The 25,148-nt window shown below is 36.3% G+C and overlaps 1 protein-coding gene across 6 annotated transcripts in view; it reads right to left on the bottom strand.

Moving 5' to 3' along the window:
* Positions 1 to 25,148, bottom strand: part of CEP128 (centrosomal protein 128) — a 416,809-nt gene that overhangs the window by 248,292 nt on the left and 143,369 nt on the right. For all 6 annotated transcript variants that reach the window (XM_036882239.2, XM_057488248.1, XM_057488246.1 and 3 more), the window contains 3 exons: positions 14,009 to 14,359; positions 6,122 to 6,772; positions 2,103 to 2,267 (listed from right to left, as the gene is read on the bottom strand). In XM_036882239.2, the coding sequence (XP_036738134.2) occupies positions 2,103 to 2,267; positions 6,122 to 6,772; positions 14,009 to 14,359 (1,167 nt within the window). The remainder of the gene's footprint in view (positions 1 to 2,102; positions 2,268 to 6,121; positions 6,773 to 14,008; positions 14,360 to 25,148) is intronic.

Raw genomic sequence — 25,148 nt, 5'->3', positions numbered from 1 at the left:
CACATTGTTAGGGTAACCACAGGCAGTCAATCAATACTTGATGACTGGTTGAGTGCTCCACTGGACCATTAATTAGCATGTATTTGGAAACATAACAGTAACAAAAAAATGGTAGACACTAATTGATGACTTATTAAGTATCAGATCCTCTGCCAGGCACTTTTATGTACATTTCACATTTAATTCCATTATTGAGGTATTATTATACCTGTTTTAAGGATGATAAAACTGAGGCTTTGAGCTTTAAGCAACTTGTCTAAAGCCACACAACTAGAAAATGATTTACACTCAAAGTTCTGACCATAGCCATTAATGCTATACTACCTCTTTTGATTCCTAATTATACTAAGGAATGGGTCAACACAAATAAGTCAATCAAAAGGACATAAAAAGCATGTACACAAAAATAAATATTAAAGAAAAGCAAGCCCATAAGTTGAATATATTTATATATGTGTGTTTATGTATCTTTTATCTTTAAGATTATCCAGCATTTTAGGACATCTAAAGACATCTTTTCTCTGCTTTAGCACCAACTGTCATGACACAACTATATAGTTTTAACAACCAAGAGGGATTTTGTTTTAATGAACCCACTATGAACTTTCAGTTGCAGACCTGTGTCTTATTTACACATATCCTCCGCATTCAGCACAATGTCTGCCACATACTACATGCTCAGGACACAGCAATGGGACACAATCATCAACTCTTGAAACTCTGTTCTAAGATGAATGTTCCATTTATATAAATGTGACATAACACATATATATCTGGAACATCACAAATAGAATCAGTGAAGAAACACTTATTTTAAGTAGAACAAGGTAAACTTTACATTTTCAACATATCAAAATTTTCACCACTATTTCTTAAATGCAAATAAGTAAATACAAAACATGTTAACACAATTTTCAGGCTAAAATTTTAATTATGGAAAAGTTGGAAAATTCAGCATTATCTCCACGGCAACTACACCCTGGCAACAGATACTGTAAATATATGTGAATATTGGACATAATCAAAACAAAGAATGATATAAGAACTAAACTACAGCAGTTGCCAAGACTACAGGCCTAAATTTAGGAACTTAAGCACATTTAATCATAAACTCCAAACTAACTTATATTTTATTTCCTTGATTTTAACAATTACTAGAAAGATAGATAGATATAGATATAGATATATAGATATAGATATAGATATATAGATATATAATGAATACTGCAAACAACAAGCCGAGGAAAAGATAAGCATTAAGAAGTTTCTTCCTAGAGGTTTATGGAGAAGTTTATGACACTCCACCCAGTGACAGTTCCTTCATCATAAACCCTTACCAAACAGAGAATTCATTTGGCCCAGTTTATACTGTTTTACCCCATGATTGCAAATCTCTTTAGGAAGTTAGTGGAGAAAAAACAGAAAGCAAACTTAAGTATCCTGTCTTCTATTCTCAGTTGACTTTGTGCCACAAAAGTAGTGACACTCTTAATGTCCCTAGTATTCTACCCAATGCCCAATATATTAGCAGACACTCAAAATAATTTACACATCTACTGACAGGAAGCAGAGAGACTGCTGGGGATGCTCCAAGGTTAGCAACCTAGTTTGACTTCAGTCTCTGCAACTACAAAAATGAGAGTAGCATCGATTTCATAAAATTACTATGAGAATTTAAAATCCCTAGCAGAGAGTGAGCACTTATTTATTACATATTTATTTTGAGGCTTAGTTTCCTCATACATTAAAAGGGATCAACAAAATCTAACCCAAAGAGTTGTGAGCATTAAATGAGTACACATATATAAATCAGGTGGCATAAATGCCTGACATATAGTAGGTCTCAATGAACCATAATACCTTTGTTTGCTACTGTGCCTCTAAACTTCTATTTTAAGATACAGAAAAATTTTAAATCAAATGTATTAGGAGGTTCCTGGTTGGTTGAAAGAACAAAAACCACAGCATTCTAATTAACTTCTATCATTTTTTTCTGGCTCCAATACAACTTTCCTATGAAAGACTACAATTACATTTATTAATACATATGTTCTAGAAGAAATTCAAGTAAGTCCTAAATTTGAATTAATTCATATTTTTACCTTTTCTTCTAGTTGTTCCTTCAAACCCTGATATTTCAGCTTCAGTTTTTTGTTTTCATTTTCATTCTGGGATAACTCCTCTGTCAGCCTGTCACACTGTGATTTCAACTTCTCTAGCTGACAAAGATGGGCTTTAGCCATATTCTTATCTTCTAAGCTTTCTGCCTGAAATAAGAGGAGAAAAGAGAAAGTCCACTGGCCACAACCAAATTGTACACCAAAAAAATTACACCCTAGGTCAGTGCACAGATACTTCAAGATTTTGCTCTGAACACTCATACATAAATATGCACATGAACGAAATGCTCTTTGCATCTACTCAATCACTCCTTAGCACTCCCTGCACTGAGCATTTACTAAGTGAACTATACCAGGTGCTGAAGATAACAGATGTGAACAGACACAACAATCAATTTCTATAACAATGAATGAGAAATGTTTAATAAAGTGGGTTTGGGGCAACGCAAAGAAGGGACACTAACTTTGCTAAGAAGGGGGCCAGTTACTAGAGAAGGTCCCAGAAGGGAAATACTGTGAGATATAACTTCCAGTAAGTTCCTTAATCTATAAAAGGAGCTTAACAACATTCTTATCTAACCTACCTCCTGGTTACTCTGAGTGAACTGTACTTTTTGTACAGTGCTATTACTGATACCATTCTGTGGCGCTAAAAAGATTACGAATTGCCACAGCTAAGAAACTACAAATAATGCGAACAAGCAAGAGTTTATTACCAATGCTATTTTAATACCAACAGTGTAACAAGGTACCTGGTTTTCAATCTTTACTTATAATAGAACCAGAATCAGCTTTTTAAAAATTAGGAATAATCTATTCTGTGTGTGGGATTCAAATATTTGGCAGGTGTGTGAACTTAAAAACTTTTAAAATAACAACCATGTAAACACTCTATTCTCAAACCTTTTTTGTATAGTTTTTCCCCATTTTGTTCTCACAACAGTCTGAGAAGGGTGGGGCTCTCATTGCCTCCTTTTTTGAAGTTGAAGCACAGAGACACTAGCAACTTGCCAAAGAGCACATAGTGGTAAGTGCAGAGCCAGGATTTGAACCCAGGAATTCTCTCTAATAGCCATGTCTATTCCACCACACTACCTTTCAAAAGGTATATGTATTGTAAGATTTTAAAATCCATCTCAGTGCAACTTGCAATGTTAACTGGTCACACCTACCAGTTACCAACAGCCTACAAGCAACTACCTACAATCTGTTTAAAATACCAGTTTAATGCCCAAAATATATCTGCTCCTTTTCTTTTTATAAGTTTGTTTTATGTGTTTAATCAGGTATGTAAGGCTCAGTCACTGGAAGCAATTTCCTGAAAGGAAGAAGTTTTGTCAGGTTTAGACAAAATCTATATATTTTATTCACCTCACAAAATTCACCCAAGACTCGATGCCACTTTGAATAAACAGTAGAATTGATTTTTTTTTTTTATGAGGAATCCTTTAGTCACAACCAAAAATAAATTCACAAACTAAAATCTCTCATCAGGAAAATTGTCCAATGATGATTTTAAGTTTCAGTAGAATGCTTTGGCTTTTCCTTATGTCTTATAAGAAGGGTAGGTGCAGAAGGTTTCTCCCTCAGGCTTACAGAGACCCTCCGGGACCAACTGCTCCTCTCTTTCCAGGGCTGTCCTCCTCCAGTGATCTCTTGTTTGAAAGCTTGAAATCAGGCAAAGGGGGATATTTACAACACTGCACTGGACAAATGATACTCCTCAGGGATTTTCCCCCTTACCACCAGGGAGCCTATTTTAAAACACTGACCAGCACACCAATGCCTAAATTTCACTAAGAACTTCTTATTGTGGTTTTTTTTGATGATGATGTTTACATTTCACTTTACGGCTTACAAAGTGATGTTGTACTCACAAAAACCCTGTGATTACTATTCCCATTTTATTGATACAGCACAAAAGTTAAGTAATTTGATCAAGATCATCTGGCCAGGAAGTGGCAAAAGTATAGAACTCCAGTCCCTGATCTTTTGATTCCAGCAAATGGCTTTACAAAATGATTTTGAAGTCATAATGAGGTGATAACCCGATATCCTTCAAATATTAATAGCAGTTATTAAAGTATTTCATTAAAATATTTGCATTTAAATTTTAAAATAGGCATAAGAATGGTAGCTCTAGATGAGGATAAAATATAGTTGGCATAGAAAAAAAAATATGAGTAATGTATCAGCACTTATTAGATTTAGAGAAGTAAATTAAGGTGAAGCCAAAAGACAAATAAATAAAACATTTATAAAACTACTTGTCCAAAGCCCTCTCATACATAATTCAGCATACTCAATCTGTGATGATCATTGTTATCAACTCCTTTTAATTAATATATAAGTAAAAAGGATAGGATTATATTAATGAAATAGCATGAGGTGGAGGAGGGTGGTCCTTATGGGTAACTTACTCAGTTTAAATACAAAGTACTGGGCTCTCATAATCTCTGATTCTCCCTTTCAGCTCTTAGGTGTCTTTGTACCACATTAAAGAGTAGCTACAACACACCCTCCCAGATCTCAGTCTTCCAAATAAAAAATAAAAAAAAAGAAAGAAAGAAAAAAGTCTAAAAGTGTCAGAAGATCTGTAGAATACTTCTAAATTATATATTCTTTACATGCAGGTAATTCCTTATAGGTTTATTGTCATCTCACTTTACATGACTACAAAGCATTTCCTAAGGACAGGATGAGGAAATCAGTTTTCCCACATTACAGGGAGATACCCAAACCAGAAGGGTCACAAAGCAAGTCAGAAGCAAATCCTCTGATTTCCAGCTCTTTAAACATTTCGACCCAATGTCCATTGAATATCTCCTCTATATCTCAAACATTATGCTAGACATTGTAAGAGGATGAGAAAATGACTAAGACGTGCCACCTGCCGTCAAATGTAAGGTAGCCTAAATGTGCCCTACTGCAGACAGCAACATAACTATGCTATGGAAACAGAGGATCAAGACATTCATCCCAGCCTCAGCTGAGACATATCCCAACTTCGGTAAGTTGATAAAAGAGATGGATAAATAAACTGGATCTTGAAGGATTAGGTAGCATTTTTCCTTCTGCAGACTTGGGGGGCAGGGCCATAAAGATGAAGATAAGCAGTGAAAAGTACATGTGGGCAATGGTTGAACATGTGTGTGAAGAATGTCGGAGAGTATAAGAAGCTACAAATGTGAACAACTCAGTGGGGACCATATCAAGGAGGACGGGACCAGAGCTGAGACTCTGTTCCAGACAGCAAATAATCAGTGAAGGTTTGTTCCAGGAACTGTCACAGGCATGGGGTATATAACTGTAAACAGACCCAAATCCCAGTTCTCATGAAGTTTCCATTCTAATAAAGGGATATTAAAAAATAAATAACATAGAATCTGAATCATGATGCTAACTTCTATGGAGAAAAAAATGAAGTAGGAAGAAGGGATAGATTTATCACACCCCTGAAATCATGTTATGAAATGATTCCATGTGCAGTGACAATATTGATACCATTACACCTCAGAAACACTAGCCCAAATGCAAGATCTCAATTATGAATTTACCCAGGAACTTTGATTTGGAAAAGAAGGGGTCAACCCTGGGTTTACTCGGCCCACTTTAGTTACCACACTAATAAGGACTGTGGTTATAGCCTCTGTGGCCTTGACAAGCCTTTGCCTTTCATATTCTAGGAGTTCACAAATGTTGAATGAGGGCATGTTTCAGGTCCACAACTTACAGCCTCCTCTGCCTTTCCTGAACTCCCGAAATAGCTAATAACATTCCTTTTAAAGGGTCTCAGTGCTCTGAAATAGGTGCTCCCAGGTGGCTGCTATAACTCATTTCAACCTGGCTGAACAGGCATGAATAAGCCCCTTTATTGTTAGTTTTATCTTCCCTTTAGTGCTTGGGAATACAGAACGAACTCTAAAAGTTTATGCTTTATTCACTTCATGAACCACCAGAAAAATTCCTTCAGTATCATCAGGATAATTCAGCACAGGTACCTTCAGTGTCCTAATATGATTCTCAGCCTCACTCTTTTCTTTATTGAAGTGCTTCATCAGCTCCTGGATGTTCTGTTCATGTTTCTTTTGCAAACTCTGCAGTGATGATGTGAGATCTTCCAGCTCCCTCTGGTGAACATCTCGCTCCAGCTTTAACTGTGTAATGATTGTAGCTGTTTCTTCATCTTTGGACTTTGCCTGTGTCTTAAGGTCAGAAAGGTTCTTCAGCACCTCTTTCCTGGCTCTCTGTTCCTCAACCAGTTTATTAGCCAGATCTGCCCGGATGGCACTCAGATCCTTAATGGCCTCCTGCATCTCAAGGAGCTGAGCTTTGTCCTTGGCCTGGCTCTTCTTTAGCTCTGCAATTTCTTCTTCCAGCTGAGTTTTCTCAACTTTCATCTGGCTTTGAATCTTATTCTGCTTTTTCAATTCACTTTCTAGACTCTGGATGGTGTCCAGAGAATCCTTGACTTCTCGTTCAAGGTCAGCTTGAAGAGCCCTAACATCACTTAGTTTCTGCTCCTTACAGTGAAGTTCCTCCTCTTGAAGGGCACGCTTAGTTAAAACATCATTCAGTTCTTTTCGGAGATTCTCTATTTGTTGTAATGCTGCATAAAGCTGGCTTTTCGATTCATCCTTTTCTTTTAGAATCTATCAGGTTAAGAGCATAAGGCAAAAAAAAAAAAAAAAATTACTGTCAGATTCACCATAGACACCACCAGAAAACAAAATAAAGTTTAGTCCACAAGGAGAAGAAAAATTCATCAAATAATAACTTTGTATTTTTTCTATTTTTAATGAAAAATAATTTTTAGGCTAGAAAAGGAAAAAAATTCTATTACCCTGAAGTAGCACTACATTGAAATACATGTTTTAGATTTTCATCAGCAAAACATATCAGTCCTTGATCATAAATGATTATTTAAATGGAAGATAAAATTGAGCAAAAGATTTGAGGGAAGTGGGGTATAGAAAAAGACATCATAATTTACCAGAAGGTGAAATAATACAGTGTTACTTAAAATAACAATTTGCAATTCAATGGCACACTTTTAAGAAGAAGAAAACTTAAAACAGCTATGGAAGATAAAAAAGGGAAACATGAAGATACACTCTCAGAGAGATTATAGTACAGTCACTATTAATAAAATATTATCAGCAGTGATAAGAAACACACCAGTGTGTAACTGGGAGTCTTAAAGCCCCACAAAGATGGAAATGAGGTTAATTTAAGATTAGGAGAGGTTGGGAAGGGACTCAAGAGAAAAGTCAAGGGACCAGATGTCCATCACCCTCTTTAGGGGTGGTGCCAGCATCTTTAGAGGGTTAGGGTTTACACTGAGGGACAGAAGCCAAGAACCAACCTTCCATCTTCACTACCCAACATTGCAAGTGCAAAAGTCAGCAGCTAAGGAAGCTGAAAATGTCAGCCTCCCCACTAATATTAGCACCAAGGACAATTGCTGTCCCTGTTTACTGATGCTTACCATGGCTGGAACCCGGAAAAAAAAAATTACAATTCTCGTTTCAGAATTAGAAATAATCAATTAAAAGACAAGTACTTGTGAGGCATTGTTACACTTTACATTTTCTACTTCAGTGTGAAACAATTCGTTATAAAATGTAATGAGTCAATCACTCCAAAAAATGGTTTCCTTAAATCCCTCTAAATTTTAACAGGGAGAAACAGCATGAAGCTAACATGAGAAATAATAAAAGGAGGTGATTAAGCCATTGAGTGATGACCAGAGAGGACTGAATTTGATTGTTAGTCTAATCATAAGTAGTTCTATGGACTTAAGAAAATTACCTTTATAAAGATAACGATAATAGCTACATCATAGGGCTGTGATGAAAACTAGTGAGAAATGGGAAATAAAAAGTAGGGGTGAAATTTAAGTTCCAGGAGAAACCAGGATCTCAGGGAAGTATTCATGCAAGATAGTGATCAAAACTTTGAAGAAAGGGCAGAACTAATAAAGCAATGTCCTTGGATGGAAAAGAGTTCACTTTGGAAAGATTGCAAGGCAGGAAAAAATGGCTGGAAATATGGCTAGAAATAGAGATAAGCCTAAGGGTGGGTGTGTTATTTTTCTTCTGCAATATAATACACTTAGTGGCTTCAAACAATATTTATTTGTTATCTTACTATTTCCATAAGTCATAAATCCAGGCAAGGTATTGTTCCTACAGTGCCCTACGGCAAAGATCAAGGTGTTCGCAGGGCTGGGCTCTTATCTGGAGCTGTGGGGGAAAATCCATTTCCAAGTTCACTCTTTTATTGGCAAAATTTAGCTCTCTGCACTTAGGACTTGGGTCCCCGTTTCCTTGCTAGTGTTGTTGAGCAGGGGTTGTTCTGAGCTTCTAAAGGCCAGCCACACTCCTTGGCTCATGGACTCCTCCACCTCTGAAGCCAGGCACACCACACTGAATCCTTCTTGTGTTCTGAATCTCTCCCACTTAACCTTCTCTCAATAGCCAGAAAAATGTTTCTGCTTTTCAAGGCCCCTATGATTAGATTAAGCCCATCCTGATAATCTCCTTTTCTTAAAGTCAATGGTGCCATATAACATAACATTACCATGGGAGTGATACCTCATCAGAATCATGGCTCTAGGACCTCTGGAAGGCCACTCTACTGACCACACAGGAGACAAAACTGATAGAATCAAGTCTCTCGGCTGTAAGGATAATGTGGGAGGGACCTGAGAATGAGGGGAGGTGCCTTAAATACAGTGACTAATGTTTAGAACCAATAACATAGTCCACTGCCATGTGTTAAGAGACTTCCAGGCAGCCCTGAAGATAAAAATCATACTTGACTTCAATGTCTTTGATTAAAAAATACTATAATATCTTCCTGAAGTTGGTTTAAACAGCAAGGGTATTTATTTTTCTCAAATGCAGGAAGACAAGAGATAGGGTAGTTCAAGAAAAGTCCCCCAAAGCTCAGGCTCTGCGACTGTACAATTCTCCAGGTTTTGCCTTCCATTTTAGTGGTCCAACCATCACATCAATTCATGACAAAGGTAACAGTCTTAGAGTGGATAGTCACAGACTAAACTGGTCACATTTGGAATTTCTTTGGCAAAAAGATACTAAAAACTATGTAAGTTCTATCTGTTTTTGGTTAATTGTTTGGGTAGTAGCCACAGCCCAAGATTTTGTCTAGACATTGTCTCTGAGTCTGAAAATGTCAGTGTCTTAACACTACCTCAATATTCTGGACATTCCCAGGGTCCTCAGCTGAACAGCCTTTATCTTGAGGGAATTCAAAACAATGGCTTGTCCCCTACGGCTGGGAATGTTTATGTAGAAGTACTTGAAAAGGGCCTGAGAAATCAGGCTTGTTTTTTATCTCATTTATCTTTCTGCTAAGTTTCCTACCTCCCTCTCTTCCTTGGACTAACTTAAGCATGGATAGATAATTTGGCTTTTCCAACCCTAAAAACTCCAAATTATCAGACTTAGTAAATTTGGAAAACAGATTGCAGATTTTTAGTCTCCCCACACCAAAAAATATTGCTCTCCATTTTTATTTATTTATTATTCTCTGCTTTTAGACAGACTGGCTTCAACCTATAGTTTTTTTTAATCTTGTAGACCTTTCTGAAGACTGTAGTAAGTATACAGCATTCTCCAATATCGTGAATTGTTCCTACTGGTCACTTAATGCCATACTCAAGGCCCAGCATCAATGCCCCAAGGTCTAGTTTCTGATGGTTTAACCAAACACTTCTAGTAGCACAGTAAGGAGGGCCAACTTTCCCTTTAGAAAAGTGTGATCTTCCCTGTCCCCACCCCACTTCTCCACTTAGTCAATCCTACATTTCGGCTTCTTTACTTACAGCTCATTACTCCTGGAACTGATGCTTCACATGAGCTTGAATTTCTTGTGCTAAGAGGAAAACTCCAATTCCTTGTGGTAAGTTAGCTTAAAGCACAAGGTAATTTATTATCTTTCCAGGTATAACTGTTCCAGACCCAAAGTTCTAGGCCCACCTCTCTGCACTTCTCTCAGGAGTACTCTCCTCTGTGTGAGGATTCTTTCTCAGGAACAGAGCAAGACATCTTCAGCCATTCCAGGCATCACAGCCAAATATAACAATATCCAGAAAAGGAAAAAACATCTCTTTCTGTGTCTCTTTTTTAGGAATTAGTAAATATTTTTAGAAGTTCCCCAACAGACTTCTGAGCTCATTCTTCACTGATCAGAATAGGGCTGTGTGTCTAGTAATTGGGATACATTAATTTTTGAATAGTATAGATGCATTGGTGGGGAGGAAGTAACCAAGACCACTAGGAGTCAGTGGATAATTCTATGTAAGTTTCTCTGGTACTATTCAGGAGGAGGAATGGAAAAAGTAGAGAGTTAGGTTGAATCCAGACGGAAGATCAGTAAGATGAGTGAAGTGGAAGAAGAAACTGAAGATGCTGGTGAGCATGTCATCAGAGCAGCTTTTCATGAAGTCCAGTCTGACGGGAAAAAAAATGATTCCAGGAAATGGCTGGTCAACCAGAGGAATGTGGAGAGATCAAAGTCAGATGGCAATGGTTAAAAAAGAAAAAGGAAATAAAAGAAATGTGCAAGATCAGAGACAGAAATTTTGGAACTAAAGATTTGAACATCGATTAATTACAGATGATGACAAATTTTTTGCCACAGAAATTAGTTGCTGAGTGATTTGAAGGTGGCTGTGAAGTATAAGGATGGGAAGTTCAACAGGTTGCTGACTTGAACTTTGAGGTCACTAAAGACGATAGCAAAAATTACATGCAATGAAACAGGTTGAGGAGAAATCAGATGGAAAATCTTTGAAAAATGTGGAGGTGTAATGAAAAAGAAGTAGCAGTCAGAAATAGTGGGAAGAAAATGTCCTCACCAAGCACACCCAGATTATAAAGAAGCAGATTTTGAAAGGAATGAAAAATGACTATGTGAAGTCAGAAGAATGATACAGTCTAAAACCATGGAGGCTGTAGAAACAAGAGCCAGCTCCTCAAAGGCCTGACAAAACATATATAATTTAATTTAAAAAGTTATTTTTCTGCATGTGGGAACATGCAGACAGATGCTGGATTATACTGATTTATTGGCACTATAGCCTTTCTTAAATTGCATATGATAGGACTACATACACATTAAAAAAAAGTCTGTACTTAAGCACTGATCCTTCTTTTCAACCCTTAAAAAATTTAGATTATAAAACACAGTATATGTTACATATAGTTCTTTTTTTTCCCTCAGCATGAAGCCAATACACAGAAGGAAAAATGGCAATTTAAGATTCTTGAAGTCAAATACTATCAAGCACAAAGCTCAAAATATGGGCAAGCAAATTATTCTGCCAATTCAGCAAGAATACAAAAACAACCTAAGAAGCGTTCACGTTATCCATGAATACGAATGTCCAAGAATATGAATTTGGAAACATTCACAAAAGCATACACTATGATCAGAATCCAAGTTCAAAATATTTCCTTTATCATTTTGAAGCACATGAAAATGAAAAAAAGGAACTAATGACATCAAACAGCACTTAAAAGACAAAAATATCACAATTCATAGTTAGGTTATTTGTATCTAGAGATTTTAAGTCTTTCAATATGTGTTCATCTGCATATTCCTAACAAACACCATGACTCCTTGATGTAAATATCTATGCCATTGTCTTTTAAGGAAAGTACACAATCTGATCCTTCTGCTTTTTTCTGCAATGACATGCTCTTTGTCTGATATTCCATATTCTTCAGTAATGAAGTAGTTCTGTAATATGATATTCAGCTGATAGTCCTACCGAGATTCCAAAAATGTAAAAAGCAGAAAAAAATAAGTAATTCAGAGTAATTTTTAAGGGAAAAAAAGCCTTTACACTAGAAAGTGTATTTTCAAGTAGCAAATTTTAAAGCAGAAAATAAATTATGCTGGAAAAAGAAAAATGGAAGTAGGCACAGAACTGTTTTGAAAATGCAAAGGTTACATCTTTTGACCATATAAAATGGCTCAACAAGGCTACTTTTTAAACAATTTATTATTTAAACCATAGTGTGTTTTATTTGTAAACCAGTATCAGTTTTATTTTTTATATACACTTACAAATATACCCTGGAGTCACTTTTCAAAAATAATCAGTCCTAAGACACACAAAAAAGGAGTAAGCTGTATTACTAATGCCTTAAAGTAGCTTTGTGATTTTATTAAGAATTAAATATTCCTTAGAGGTATTATTCAGTAAGCATAAAAAATACACTTTTTTCCAAAATAATTTACAGTATGTTTCCACATCACAGATTTACTGGACACTTGAATTTGCAGTGAAATATCTGTTACCCTTTCTTCCTTGATTAACCATTGCTCTAACTGCGACAGGCTGCATTAATTTAAAGGCTTTTAAAGTGGAAATTACAATGCCTGCTGTGATAATTGTGATACTACCCTAACTGTGGCAATCACTTTAAAACACTTCTTTGCTTATCATTAGCAATACTAAGTGATAAAAATAATTATATCAGGAGTATTCTGGGAAATGATTGTTAAACAATTTTTAATATTCTAAAAAACTCCATCCAGAAAACTCTCAACACCATGGATTAGGATACTGTCTGATGACATGGACCCTTCTAAATTTCCTCTAATTAAGTAAAATTCCCAGATGGTTCTCAATCAATCAATCCCCCCAACCACTCTTCTCTCTAGTTACCACCCTTATCTCCCTAATTGTCAGGCTCACTGAACGAGTTGCCAGACCAGGCTGACAACAGAATAATCAAGGTAGAGCAATTTCCTAGGATCAAATAAGTTCAGATTCAAGACTGAAAGCTTTAGAACTGCTTTACCTTGGGGCAACTAGTCACCCAGTATGTGTCAGATGGGTTAAATTGAAAAGCACTCCACAGTGACTGCAGTGATCACTTCCTCCATCTTCTGTATGTCCAAGAAAATCATACATAAAAGGTAAAGCATCATTTCCATGACCGTGTATCTGAAATAAGCATCTTTCACTCTTAAGTGCTGACAATTGATTTTATAAGTATAATTGCACTACATGTTTTCTTTTTGAAAGAAAGTTAACTTATCCAAATGATTATTTTTCTGAAATGTTCAAAGTTCTTGACAAGTGACAAATGACAAAGCAGAAATGATAAACAAAGACTGAATATGGATAAAAATCAATCATGACTTTCCAGCTTATTATCTTATAAACATCTGGGTTTAATTCAACCCAAAGATATAGTTGAGACAACACAGGAGCATAAAATCCATTTAAAGTAACTGATTATACAAGGAAAAGATGATATGAAATACATACATAGATCAGTGAAATGCTTTTTGTTGCTATCAAAAGGGCACAAAAGCAGTCTTAAAGAGGTTTGTGATCTGATAATACTGTTCAGTCAGTGAGATTGTCAATGTCAATCATTCAACTAAATCTATTATAGTTGCTGCCAGAAAATGGTCCAGTAGTACCATTGTCTTTTTAAATGCTTCTTTCTAACCAATTTCTAAGTAAAAATATATGAGCAAATGAGACTTAAAATATATGCATTGGGGGATGTGATGTTAAGATTTTGTGATTTTCTTCCATTTGAGTATTAAAGAATAATTTCAACTTAAAGAACTAAAAACTAAACTGGAAGGGGGTGTGGATCTACTTTAAGGGACAACCGTGAAAAGCCAGAGAATATTAACCTATTCAAAAGGCTTTAAAAACATAAAAAACTAAGTTACATTTTACCTTGAACTTGCCAAGACATAAAGACTCTTCTATCAAGGACATCTTGATAGATTATATGCACGGCATTAACACTCAAGTGTTTGTTCAAAGAGCAGATGAATGAATGGTTGGTCACAGCAAAAACCACTCCTTAGGAATATGGCTTTTATACCTTATTATTCTGGTCTGTCAGTTGATCAAGAGTTTCAGATTGTTTCTCCAATGCTCGCTCTACCTTCTTATGCTTAAGCTTCCACTGCCTAATGGCCTCCTGAGCTTTCAGTTTCAGCTCTTCTCTCCTCTTCTCTGCCTCCTGTCTCAGGGCCTCTGACTGCTGGAGCTCCACGAGGTACTGCTCAGCCTGCTTGGTTGCATCCTCAGCATGGTGAGTCAGTTCCGAGATCTGGAGGTCAGCACTCTGACGCTTGGCCTCACATGTCTCAAAGTGATTCTGGATCTCCTTAAGCTGATCCAACATCTGTAGCTGCTGTTTTTCTTTGTTCTCCAATTCAAGTGTTAAATTCTAAGAATAAAGCATGTGAAATATTAGAAAAATACTGTCAAAACTGGATATATATCATCAAACAAGAATAATATCACTGAAATGGGACTCATCTGTTTTAAGTTTCATTAGCAATCAACCTAGAAAATATGAGTCCTTTTCCATATATTTCATAGTCACATTAGTTGGGAATAATTCTTTATAGAAATACTTCTTCTTTTTTCAACTATTTCATTATCCAAAAAGGGAAAATATATATTTTCCAATTGACTGTCACTAAAAATAGAGGGTCTTATTGATGAGAAAACAGTGTGCATTACTTTAGTAAGACAACCAAAGACATATCAATGTTTTAAAATTTGTCAGATTATCACAACAATTACATGTAATATTTCACTTTCTGGTAGCACCTAAAGTTCTGTTACAATAAAATAAAAATCTGTAACAAAAAAATGATCATCGATGTTATAGAAACATCAGTACAGATAACCACTATATTTGAAAGACCATTTAAAAGGTTTTCAATAAAGCATTTATAGGTAGGTTATTTCCAATTAAATCAACATACTCTTATAAGTTGGTGAACTTATCTCAAGCTAATTAGATGAATCACTGCAGGATACAATTTTAAACAACCTTAAATTTATCTGGAATACTTATCTATTCAAGAAGAGAACCTGAACGCCTAAAATCTAGCTTCCCTAAAACAGAGTTGGTCAATAATATATTTGGAAGTTATACTAACTCATCATGATTCATACATATTTTTAATTTGAGAAGAATGGGTAAATTTGTATTTTTAACTTCAAAAATAAGAGAATATTGCTTTTAGATAATATTTAATACAAATAAAATAATGCAATAATCATTCACATTAAGCCATTCTTGTAAAACTTTGGAAGGGAGGGACAAATTCAGAAGTAAGTGCTTACAAAAGGTCGCATAGGCCACTCCTCCTTAACCTCTGTTTCCAAATACATGAGGTAACATGAAAAGGTCGTGTGCGAAGGAAGCTAAGATGGGACTGTGAGCCAGACAAACAGTAAGTATCATCTACATTGTACTAGGCTACCTACAAATGGAGACTGGAAACATTTTCCAGCTCTCTCTAGTTCTAACAGCAGAATGTTCAGTTACAGATTCCATTATCCCTGCACTGTGGCTCAAATAAAGTTAAGTATAATTTCCCTCATGATTAAAGCAATCGCTTGACATTATAGTAAAAAAATATCAATAATCCCTTGAAAACAAGCTTCATTTTTCTAGGCAACAGGTATGCATTTGGTCAGTTTGCTAAATTCAGTGCTGCCTGGAAGAGATGAGTAATGTCTTTATCCACCCAAACAAAACAGTAAATTGAGAACTGTGTGCTTGTTTGGGTTGAAAATTCTAAAATGAGATCAGAAAACCCCAGTGATGGTGATTTACACTTTCACCCTTATCCAAAAGATTTACCACTATGCTAGAAATCAACTTTAATAACAAACAGCATTCAAGTGGTTTCTACATCAACACAGAGGTTTTTTTCCCCCAACAAACACTTGGGAGAACGGTAGTACTTCCTATGTGTTAGGCACATAGTTTACAGAAAGGTTAACAAGACCTGGCTTCTGCACCAAAGCTGATAATCTGAGGAGATATACTAACAGCTAGATTACAGCAGTGGATATTGCTAGGTGCTAAAATGTGATGGACAATTACCTGAAGTGCCTACATTCTACAGTGTGGCTTGGGAGGGTCTCTCTTAGGAGCTGATATTTGAGGTAAGATCTAAATAAGAAGGAGCTAGCAATAATAATTATTATTATTATATTTATTATGACTATATCTGAAGTGTATTGAGCACTTGAGTTGTGCAAGGGATTGAGCAACTGCTTTATATTGATTACCTCATTCAGTCTACTACAAAAGTAAATAAAGCAATAAACTAAATAAAGTAAGGCACTATTATTATGTCCATTTTAGTGATAGTTTACCAATGCATGGAACTTGCCCAAGATCCTAGTAAGTGAGGGCACGGGATTCAGACCCAGAAAGTCTGACTCCACAGCCCATGTTTTCAACTCTTCACTAAACTTGCAGATTTGCACTTGACCCTAACTCCATGCTTCTTCAGTCACCCACTCCCATAGCCCCATCTTTTTTTTTTGGCAGTACTATTTATTTTTATTGAAGTATAGTTTATATATACTCTTATATTGGTTTCAAGTATACAACACAGTGGTTCAACAGTTACCCACATTATTAAATCCTCACCCCAACTAGTGCAGTTACTATCTGTCAACATAGGAAGATGTTTCAGAATCATTGGCTATATTCCCCAGGCTGTACTACCATCCCTGTGACCAACTCATCTTGGTGTTTTGTTTTTGTTTTTGTTTTCATTTCAGAACTGCCACCTTTGAAGCAAGAAGTATGTCCCAACCCCCCCTCCCTCATCCTATCCCCACCCTCCTCAGGCCTCTGGCTTTATCTATCCATCTGCCCAGTTCCTTCACTCCCTTTCTTCTGACACATCTGCTCTTCATTTTCAAGAAGATGACCTTTCCCTTGACATTCCTTTTGCTGGCTTTTAATCCAGGCTCCTTAACCTAACTTCCTTACTTTTCACTTTAGCCACTCTCTTGCTCACATCTCAAACTCTTTTTCAACCTGTCCATCTGCTGAACTTGAACAGCAAAACCACCAGTTCTAGGGAACTAAAAAATTTCCTGTTTCCTACATCAGGTTATGAGTCCTACAGGGAAAATCACACAGGTATATCAGTTGATGTGATGGCACATTGAGAGCCAACTCCTTAGTATCCAGTTCTTTGGCATGACTCTACCCTAGCCACACAGTGGCCATTCCAAACTGTCCTTCTGTGGGTAAAATCGCAATGTTTCCAGAATCTCTCACCTCGCTTTAGGGCATCTCCATATCAACAGGTGTTTCCAAGAGGTGGAGAGAAGCAGTCCATCTCTATCTATATCAATGGGTAGTTATATGGCAAGCGAGGGCTTATCTGGACCAGAGAGGTTGGGGAGAGTATTCGCTCACTTCTGGTGCAGCAGGAGAGAGACATGGGATGACTGCTTGTAAGCAATAAACGGGTTTTAAACTTTATTTCTCCCTTTGACTGATTTCAGTTTTCAAAGGTACTGTGCCCTGGGACTTCACCTCCCTGCCATCACACCTGCCACTGAACCTATTATCTTTTCGCTCACTCCTAGTATGTGACATAGTTCCTCCTTGAGAAATGATATTGAGGCTATTAGGCAGGACATGCCCAAAATTTCCTAAGTGTACCATTCTGAAACTTACCAATGACTGATCTCCCTCTCCAGCCTCTGAGAAAAAGGGATCTTTCTTTCTTAGACGACTTAGCCCATTTTTTGCTATTTCCTTCCACATCCAAGGGCTTCATTACACCAAGACAAGCCTACTCTTCCAGATCTTGAACCTCATTTTCCCTACTGGATCATTCTTCTCTACTTTTCCCATCTTAAAAATCACAGTAACAACTATTTTAAATGAAATAAACAAAAAAAACTTTATCAATACAACATGATCTTCTAGCCAGCACCCTGCATTCTTCCTTTTAAGCCAAACTCCAGGGAAGAGCAGTCCATACTTGATGCCCCACAATCTTGTTTCCAATGCTCTTCTCAATTCACTAGATCTGTTTTTCATCCTTACCATGCAATTAAAAGAGCTCTCATCAAGATCCACAATGATCACCTACTGACAAATACAATGGACTCTAAAGATCTTCGCTGGTTTCCTTGTAGCAGGTGATGTTTCAATTGCCTCTTCTTCTTCCCTATTATAAAACTACTCTTCACTAGTTCTTCTTTTAGGTGCTGTTCTTTCATAATCTCCTTTCCTAGATCCCTTCTACTATTTCACTTTTAAATATACCAACTGGACAGGATTTTAGTAATAAGCATCATCCCATCTACAAAATATATTTGATAGGTACCTAAGTATGTATGTAGGCAGAGATGTAAGTGATTCCTAATTCAGAAGCCAGACTCATTTTCTACACTTGGTATAATGAGTTTCTACACTTGGTAATCCCACAAGCATCTTAATGTTATGGCATGTCAAAAAGTGAATTTATCCGATTCCCAACTCCTAACAAAAGACAGTCATACTAAAATGGCAGTAAAGGCGCTCTCTGCTGAGGACAGAAATGGGGGTGGAACCATGTATTTATATAATGAGGAAGTCTGAAATAACTGCTATAGGAAAAGAGAAAATGAGCAAGAGATACATGATTAAAAGGTGACAAACAGAAATAAGGTTATAATTAGTCTCAAACTTAAAATGGACCCAAAAGCATATAAAACTCTTTGACTTACACCAGCAACTCTTTTGAACCCAGAGCAAAATGTAAGTCCAGCAGTATTTATCCTTCTCTAATTACAGAACAACAAGAATAGGCACAGGATTAATATGTGCAGCCCATAGCTTAGGCACATAAATTCCTTTGTTCTCACGTTTAAAAATTGCACATTCATATTAACATGTTACACAGAATGATTCACTTAGAAGAATGCCTGACAACAAAATGTCATTGATTGGGTATCTAACTGTAAATGAACAGCAAAGGATATGATTCGTAATGTAAATAATTGTGGGTCTCACTACTGATGGGACACTAGGCTTGAATTTCAACAGGATAAATACTGCCTCCAACTGCCCTGAGTCTGGGAATGGTTGCTACTGTCTCACCCCCATTAGTCTGTCCGTATGATGCTTTAGGTTCAGCTTGTTACAGAATTCTTTCTTTCAGTCATTCCTCAGCAGATCCTATTCACCCTTTATTTTGACATCTTCTTTAATCCATCTTCCTCAAGTAACCAATCAGAATAATCTAATTGTAATAACATCTCCTCCATCAAAAGATTGTATTACAAAACCCTCATAACATTCTCACACAAACATACACACATATATATACATAGAAAGCACACATGTATACAAATACATCATTAATGTATTGATAAGCGCTTTCAGGGTAGGCACATATAGTGAATATTAGTATCTTCCTTTGGACTACATGAAATGCTAAGTGAAAAGCAATTTTATTTATTCCATTATGATGATTTTCAATTCCATTATTACTACCACACATCCCTGCAGGAATCTTCAACCCTGAAGAACTTTTCATATTTAAATAGTGTAAAATTATCTCAGCCACTAAAGCAGGATGGTTACACTTCATATCACTTAATTAAGGCCATTATCTATTTCTTACTATATAAGTACTGTTCGAAGATAGGAACAATCCAAAAACATCAAAATGTCCTTTTTACCAAGAATTCTTTCCAGTTATAAGGGAGGAAAAATTTTTAGGTTTCTAAAAGGAATGTTTAAGGTTCTGTGCCTGGGCCTAAGAATTTGACCTAAGACAGATTCACAGGAGAAAGCATACAGATTTTTATTTTTCTATATACATAGGATGCTTTGTAGGAAAAATTAAGACCCAAAGAAGAGGTTAGGACCAAGAACTTATATACCTTTTACAAAGAATTTAAGGAGAAATGACGTGACAAATAAGGGATTTAATAAGCTCCTAGAGGTGGTAAATTGAGGGAAAGTGACTGGGAAATATATGTGGGAAAATAATGGAAGATAAGGTTTATTTAGGTTTGTTTGTAAAGATCTATCTGGGTGTCACCTTCCAGTCTCCAATGTTAAGAATTATCTTCCTGGTACAGGGAGGGCACCTTCCTCATGGGAAATATGACCCACTTTCAGGTAAGAAATAGTTGGTCAGCGAGCCCTTCCTGCATTCACTGTTTCTCAAGTGCCTTCAGCTCAAAATAATCAATATGCCAAAGCGGCGTATGTGGGGTGGCATGTTCTGATCCCCTTCACGCCACATCACCAAGAGTTTACAAAAGCTCCAACTTAATCCAAAACTTCACACATTTGAATTCCACTTAACTTCTCTTGTTCTTTCCTTCTTCAGGTGGGAAAGAATGTTGATAGACAGTTGTGCTTAGGGTCTCAAACTTAGTGACAGCTAGAAGGATTTCTAGGATTCAGCATATAATCACCCTTATGCTAAGATATATCAGAATGAAGATACGAGGCAAAGTCTACAAAATGAAAAGGACATGGGGTTAAGTCCAGTGGAAACAAGATGCAAGCTTCCTAGAGTCTTCTCCCAGTGAAGCCACCCAGAATGTGCTCAATTCCTCCAGCAGAGAATTCTGACACTGGTGAAGTGTTATCTACCAGGGAAGCTCATTAGAGACTCAGTGTCCAAAATGTAATCAGGGGCTAGTCACTTAGGCACTGTCTGACTAACATGTACCAAAATTTCAGACTCCCAGAACGAAAGCGGGTGTTCAGTGTAATTTGCACATTATTTCTACAAAAGATCAAGCCACAGTGAGCTATCTCTTATCATTTAGGGAAAGTTTCATGTTAGTGTGGAGAACTGACTATCATTTGAGTTTGCAGATGCCAGAATAGGGCCTACTTTGCAAGCAGACCCTCCTAAGGAAAGCTGTCTTGGGCCTATTATTGGGTTAATTATTTTCTTCCCAGTAGTAAAATGGCTGAAGAACAGACAGAAAGGAAAAGAAGATAATAAGGCCCAAAATGAGTCATTAATTTTAAAAGTTATAAATATAGTGCCTGTAAAACAATGCATTTTGAAGATAATAGAAAAGAACTCTCTCCCTTTAAAATGATTAGCTTTGGCTCCCATTGGCTCCCTTATTAATTGTTGCAGTGTTGCATTCAAATTCTAAGAAAACTAAAAACAGCCTACTCATATGAATATGGCATTAAAGTGAAAATAGAAAATGAAAAAGAGACATTCAATTAAAAGAGCAGTGTGGATAGGATCCACCATAAATTCTAGCTTTAAGTGATGAACATCTAAAATCATAATTTTACATGTCAATTACAAAAGGATATTTATCAACTTCAAATTTCAAAAGTAGGACAATCATACAAGGTAGGAGAATAATGGAGCAAATTTATAGAAGAAATCAGCTCTGTCTAGTGTATATAAAAAGCTTTCCACCCACCCTCTTCCTACTTCCATATTCACAAAGAAGAATTGCTGAGCCTATATCTAAAACATTTCCCATGAGGGGTTAAGGGACAAAAAGTAGACTACCATGTAGCTGGCAACAATGATTATTTTTTCACTGATATAACTAAACAGTATAATACAATCTTCCTCTACTTTTACTTGACAGCCAGTGCACACAAAAGATTGGGCGCCTTAGTAAACATTTCAATAAGCCAAATAGCCTCAAATAAGCCAGGGTACTTTGAATAATACACATTTTAAATAAACATTTTCATCTACAGTATTATGTACTTCATGTGGAAACCTTTAAGGGTAACGTGAAAACAGCTAGACTTCAAAGACTCAAAAGTAACAACCCTAGAGATGGTGGCATAACATATGGGCAAGAGCCAAAGCGGGGGCCACCGGCAGCTGTTCATGAAGAGCAATAGTTCAAGAGACCTACAGAGATTGGAAAGTGAGGTCAGAAATCAGGTTGAGGGGATGCTGAAATCTAGAGTAAGGTTTTAAAAGTTTTTCATCAAGGGAATAACATGATCAGATAATGTGCTCAAGAAAGATTAATCACCAAAGGACATTATGCTAACCCTAGGATATTAAAATAGTATAGCAACACTGAAAAAAATTGAAGATGATATTTTTAAAGCAGGAATGGACTTTTAGGACCAATTCTTCTTCTCTCATCTGAATTCAATTTCAGTGATCAATTTCAACGGAGCTGGCTTATAATAGATAAGAACCAACCACTGGCATTTACGAGGCTAAAAAAAAAAAAAAAAACCATTTGTCAGTCTTACTGGAGAAAATACAGATATGTCTCCATTCAGTGCAATAAACAAACACATCCCCAAGCTGCTGAGACATGAAGGTCAATATGCCAGCGTGGTTCTACCTTCTACCGACCACAGGACCATGCAGTCTTGAGTAGAGCAACAGACATGGAGCAGTTATTTTGAATAAATGTGATATATATGAGGAATCGTTTCTTCTTTATTTCAAATACTGCCTCTCTTCCTGATTTATGCTACCTAATCTATATTACATTTCATTCCTCGGTATCCTTATCGGATTACATAATGTTTTCCAACACCGATTCTTTGTCCAAAAGAAAAGCGCCCTTACCTAACAACACGAGGCAGCGACAAAGGAAACGAAAAGAAGGTGATTCAGCAACTGCTACTGAAAAAAGGGAAAGAGAGAAAGCGATGGGGGAGAGACAGAAACCGAGGGAGAGAGAAAAGTGAATGTCCGAGCCAGGCAATCCCAGAACGCAAACAGCCCACACCACTACGGCACGGGTGTGCCCAGCGCTCCTGCCCTCGGTTGCCTGTCGACGCTTCTGTCATGATGCAAGTGGCCACAACGTCAGCGTTGGGGGGCAGACAGGCTCGGGGGGAGAAGGGGGAAGAGGAAAAAGGTTAACAAGAGAACCTGCTCAACAAGGCACCTGTTACAGACATTCACAAATAAAGCCTTTCCTGATATTTCAAAATAATTTGATTCTGTAATATTTGAAAAGAGTGAGCCCAAATTAGGGGATGCCAAATGGAAATGCAATCTCTTTTGCAAAGTCTCTTTTTACAAATGAAAAATTGGTGAGGAGAAAAAGCCACTTGTTTCATTTGTTTAATTTCCCCAAATCGTTTGATAATACCTGAGAAAGTTCCTTCTAAATTCTGGGATGAAAAAAAATTAACTATACATTTTTATTGTAATGTTTGCAATAGCTAGCCTGTGTGTTTTAGATACATCAAATATATGATACAACAGTTGTATATACACACACATTTTATGTATATACCATAAAATTATGTGGGTGTTGGTATTATACTCATTTTACCAAAAATAAAGAATAATTAAAATTTTTGATTATCATAGAGATTCAGAGTTTTCTATCTTGGCATTATTGACAAGTTCATTTAAGCATAAGTGTTTTATTTAAAAATCCTTGATTAGAAACACAGCTCTCAATGACAGTATTTCTCACATGAAAACACAAAAACCACAAGAGAAAGATCTGCTTCACAATACAGTTCCTAGAGATCCAGTAAGTGAAAAGTAGTAATTGTCTGAATGTATTAAATGATACCCTGAAACAAAAAGGATGTTTAAAGCATAGGCATCTAAAGCTCAGTTCTTTACAAGGACAAAAGCAGTGACACCAAAGCTAATAAATAACAAACAGGCCTCAAGTAGGACACCATTTGAAATAGAATTCAATTAATCATCTTACTACTGACTCCCTGAACAGCGATTAAATTAATTCCAGCCCAAAATATGACTTCCTTAAACCAGAGACAAGATGAAAACACTGAAAGAACAGCGACATTGTATCCACAATGAAATGCAAATAAGTCAGTCAGGAAGATGGCTGATTCAAGTACAGGAAAAAACATTAAAATTTTATTTTTAATTTTTGTATTTATTGAAATTAAACTCTTTTCCAGAATGTTATAACATTTTAGTTTCCATGTGAATTGCATTTACAGGTGATTTAACTTTTAACTAAATTAAAATGGACAGGAAGCTTTAAAAACAAAAATCCCTGCAAAGTAACTACAGATTGAATATAAGTTACTAATGCAGGCTATGATTTATAAAATTGATATTAGGATTAACATAAATTCAACCAGCATTTACAGAGTGCAAACTATGTACACAAGGCTAGGCTCAGGCTCAGGACTATGGAAATAAAAAAAAAAAGGCAAGGTCCTACTTTTCAACTAAAAGGAAACCTGATTACTGGCACTGCTGTGTATGATCCAAAATCAGCCAGCCCCTATCCACTCTCCTTCTAACATATTCTCCTATTCTACCTAGGCTGCAAAACCTAATGCTCAGCACTCTCTTGAGATAGATTTTGGGGGCAAATTAAACATAATGTAGAGAGATTTGGAAGGTAGAACTCAGGCATGAACAAATACTTGCAAATTTGGCTTTTTGCCCCTGGCCAGCAAGGTCATAGAAATAAAGTTTACTTCATTCTGTAGTGAATTTCCCTCTCTGGGCTATTCCTTCTTGGAAGCCTATGCAGGGCCACACCTGTCAATATTATAAGCAACTATACCATAAAACACCTAGAGAAGTTCTATTTCTTCCAATAAATACTAACTGATGTTATAAAATTTTGCCTTTTCTGAGTAAACAAAAGAATTAATGGATTTAATAGGATTTCACCTAAAATTCTCAGATTCTCAATTAAGCCATGCCCCACTCACCTCTACTGAGAAATTAGCTTGACATATTCTTGCATGTCTTGATGAACTCATTCATTTTGGTATAATTAAGGTGTTTTATGAACTGATATTGCAAAGACAACTAATCAATTTTCCAGTCAGAAGAACTAAGGCAAATCTCCTTGAATAAAAGAACTCAAATCAATCAAAACAAGTGGGGTAGGCCTGAAACATACCTACATGCAGCTAAATTAGGCCTTTATTCATGAGATTATACTATAAAACTCTTTTGTAATGTCATGATTGTTTGTAAGTAGAATAGATACTTAAAATCCATGAGTCAATTTTTTTTTAACACAAGCAAAACATACAGTAATCTTTAAAAACTGATCCAAACCTTTAATGAGTTAGGGATTAGTCACATAAAACATTAGGGACCACTATAGAAACTGTCACTAATATACTTTCTTTAAAAATATAACCTTCATGTTATCAACTAATTTTGACCACCTATGCTATCATTTCTTTTTACCTAATGAAGCAGAGACACACTAAGGGCAATAATCCCAAATAATAGGTTCCTCAATCTTTCTTA

This window comes from Manis pentadactyla, chromosome 11 (assembly GCF_030020395.1).
Source record: "Manis pentadactyla isolate mManPen7 chromosome 11, mManPen7.hap1, whole genome shotgun sequence".
Lineage (NCBI taxonomy): Eukaryota > Metazoa > Chordata > Mammalia > Pholidota > Manidae > Manis > Manis pentadactyla.
The sequence above is the reverse complement of the archived record's forward strand: the minus strand, read 5'-3'. Positions and strand labels throughout refer to the sequence as shown.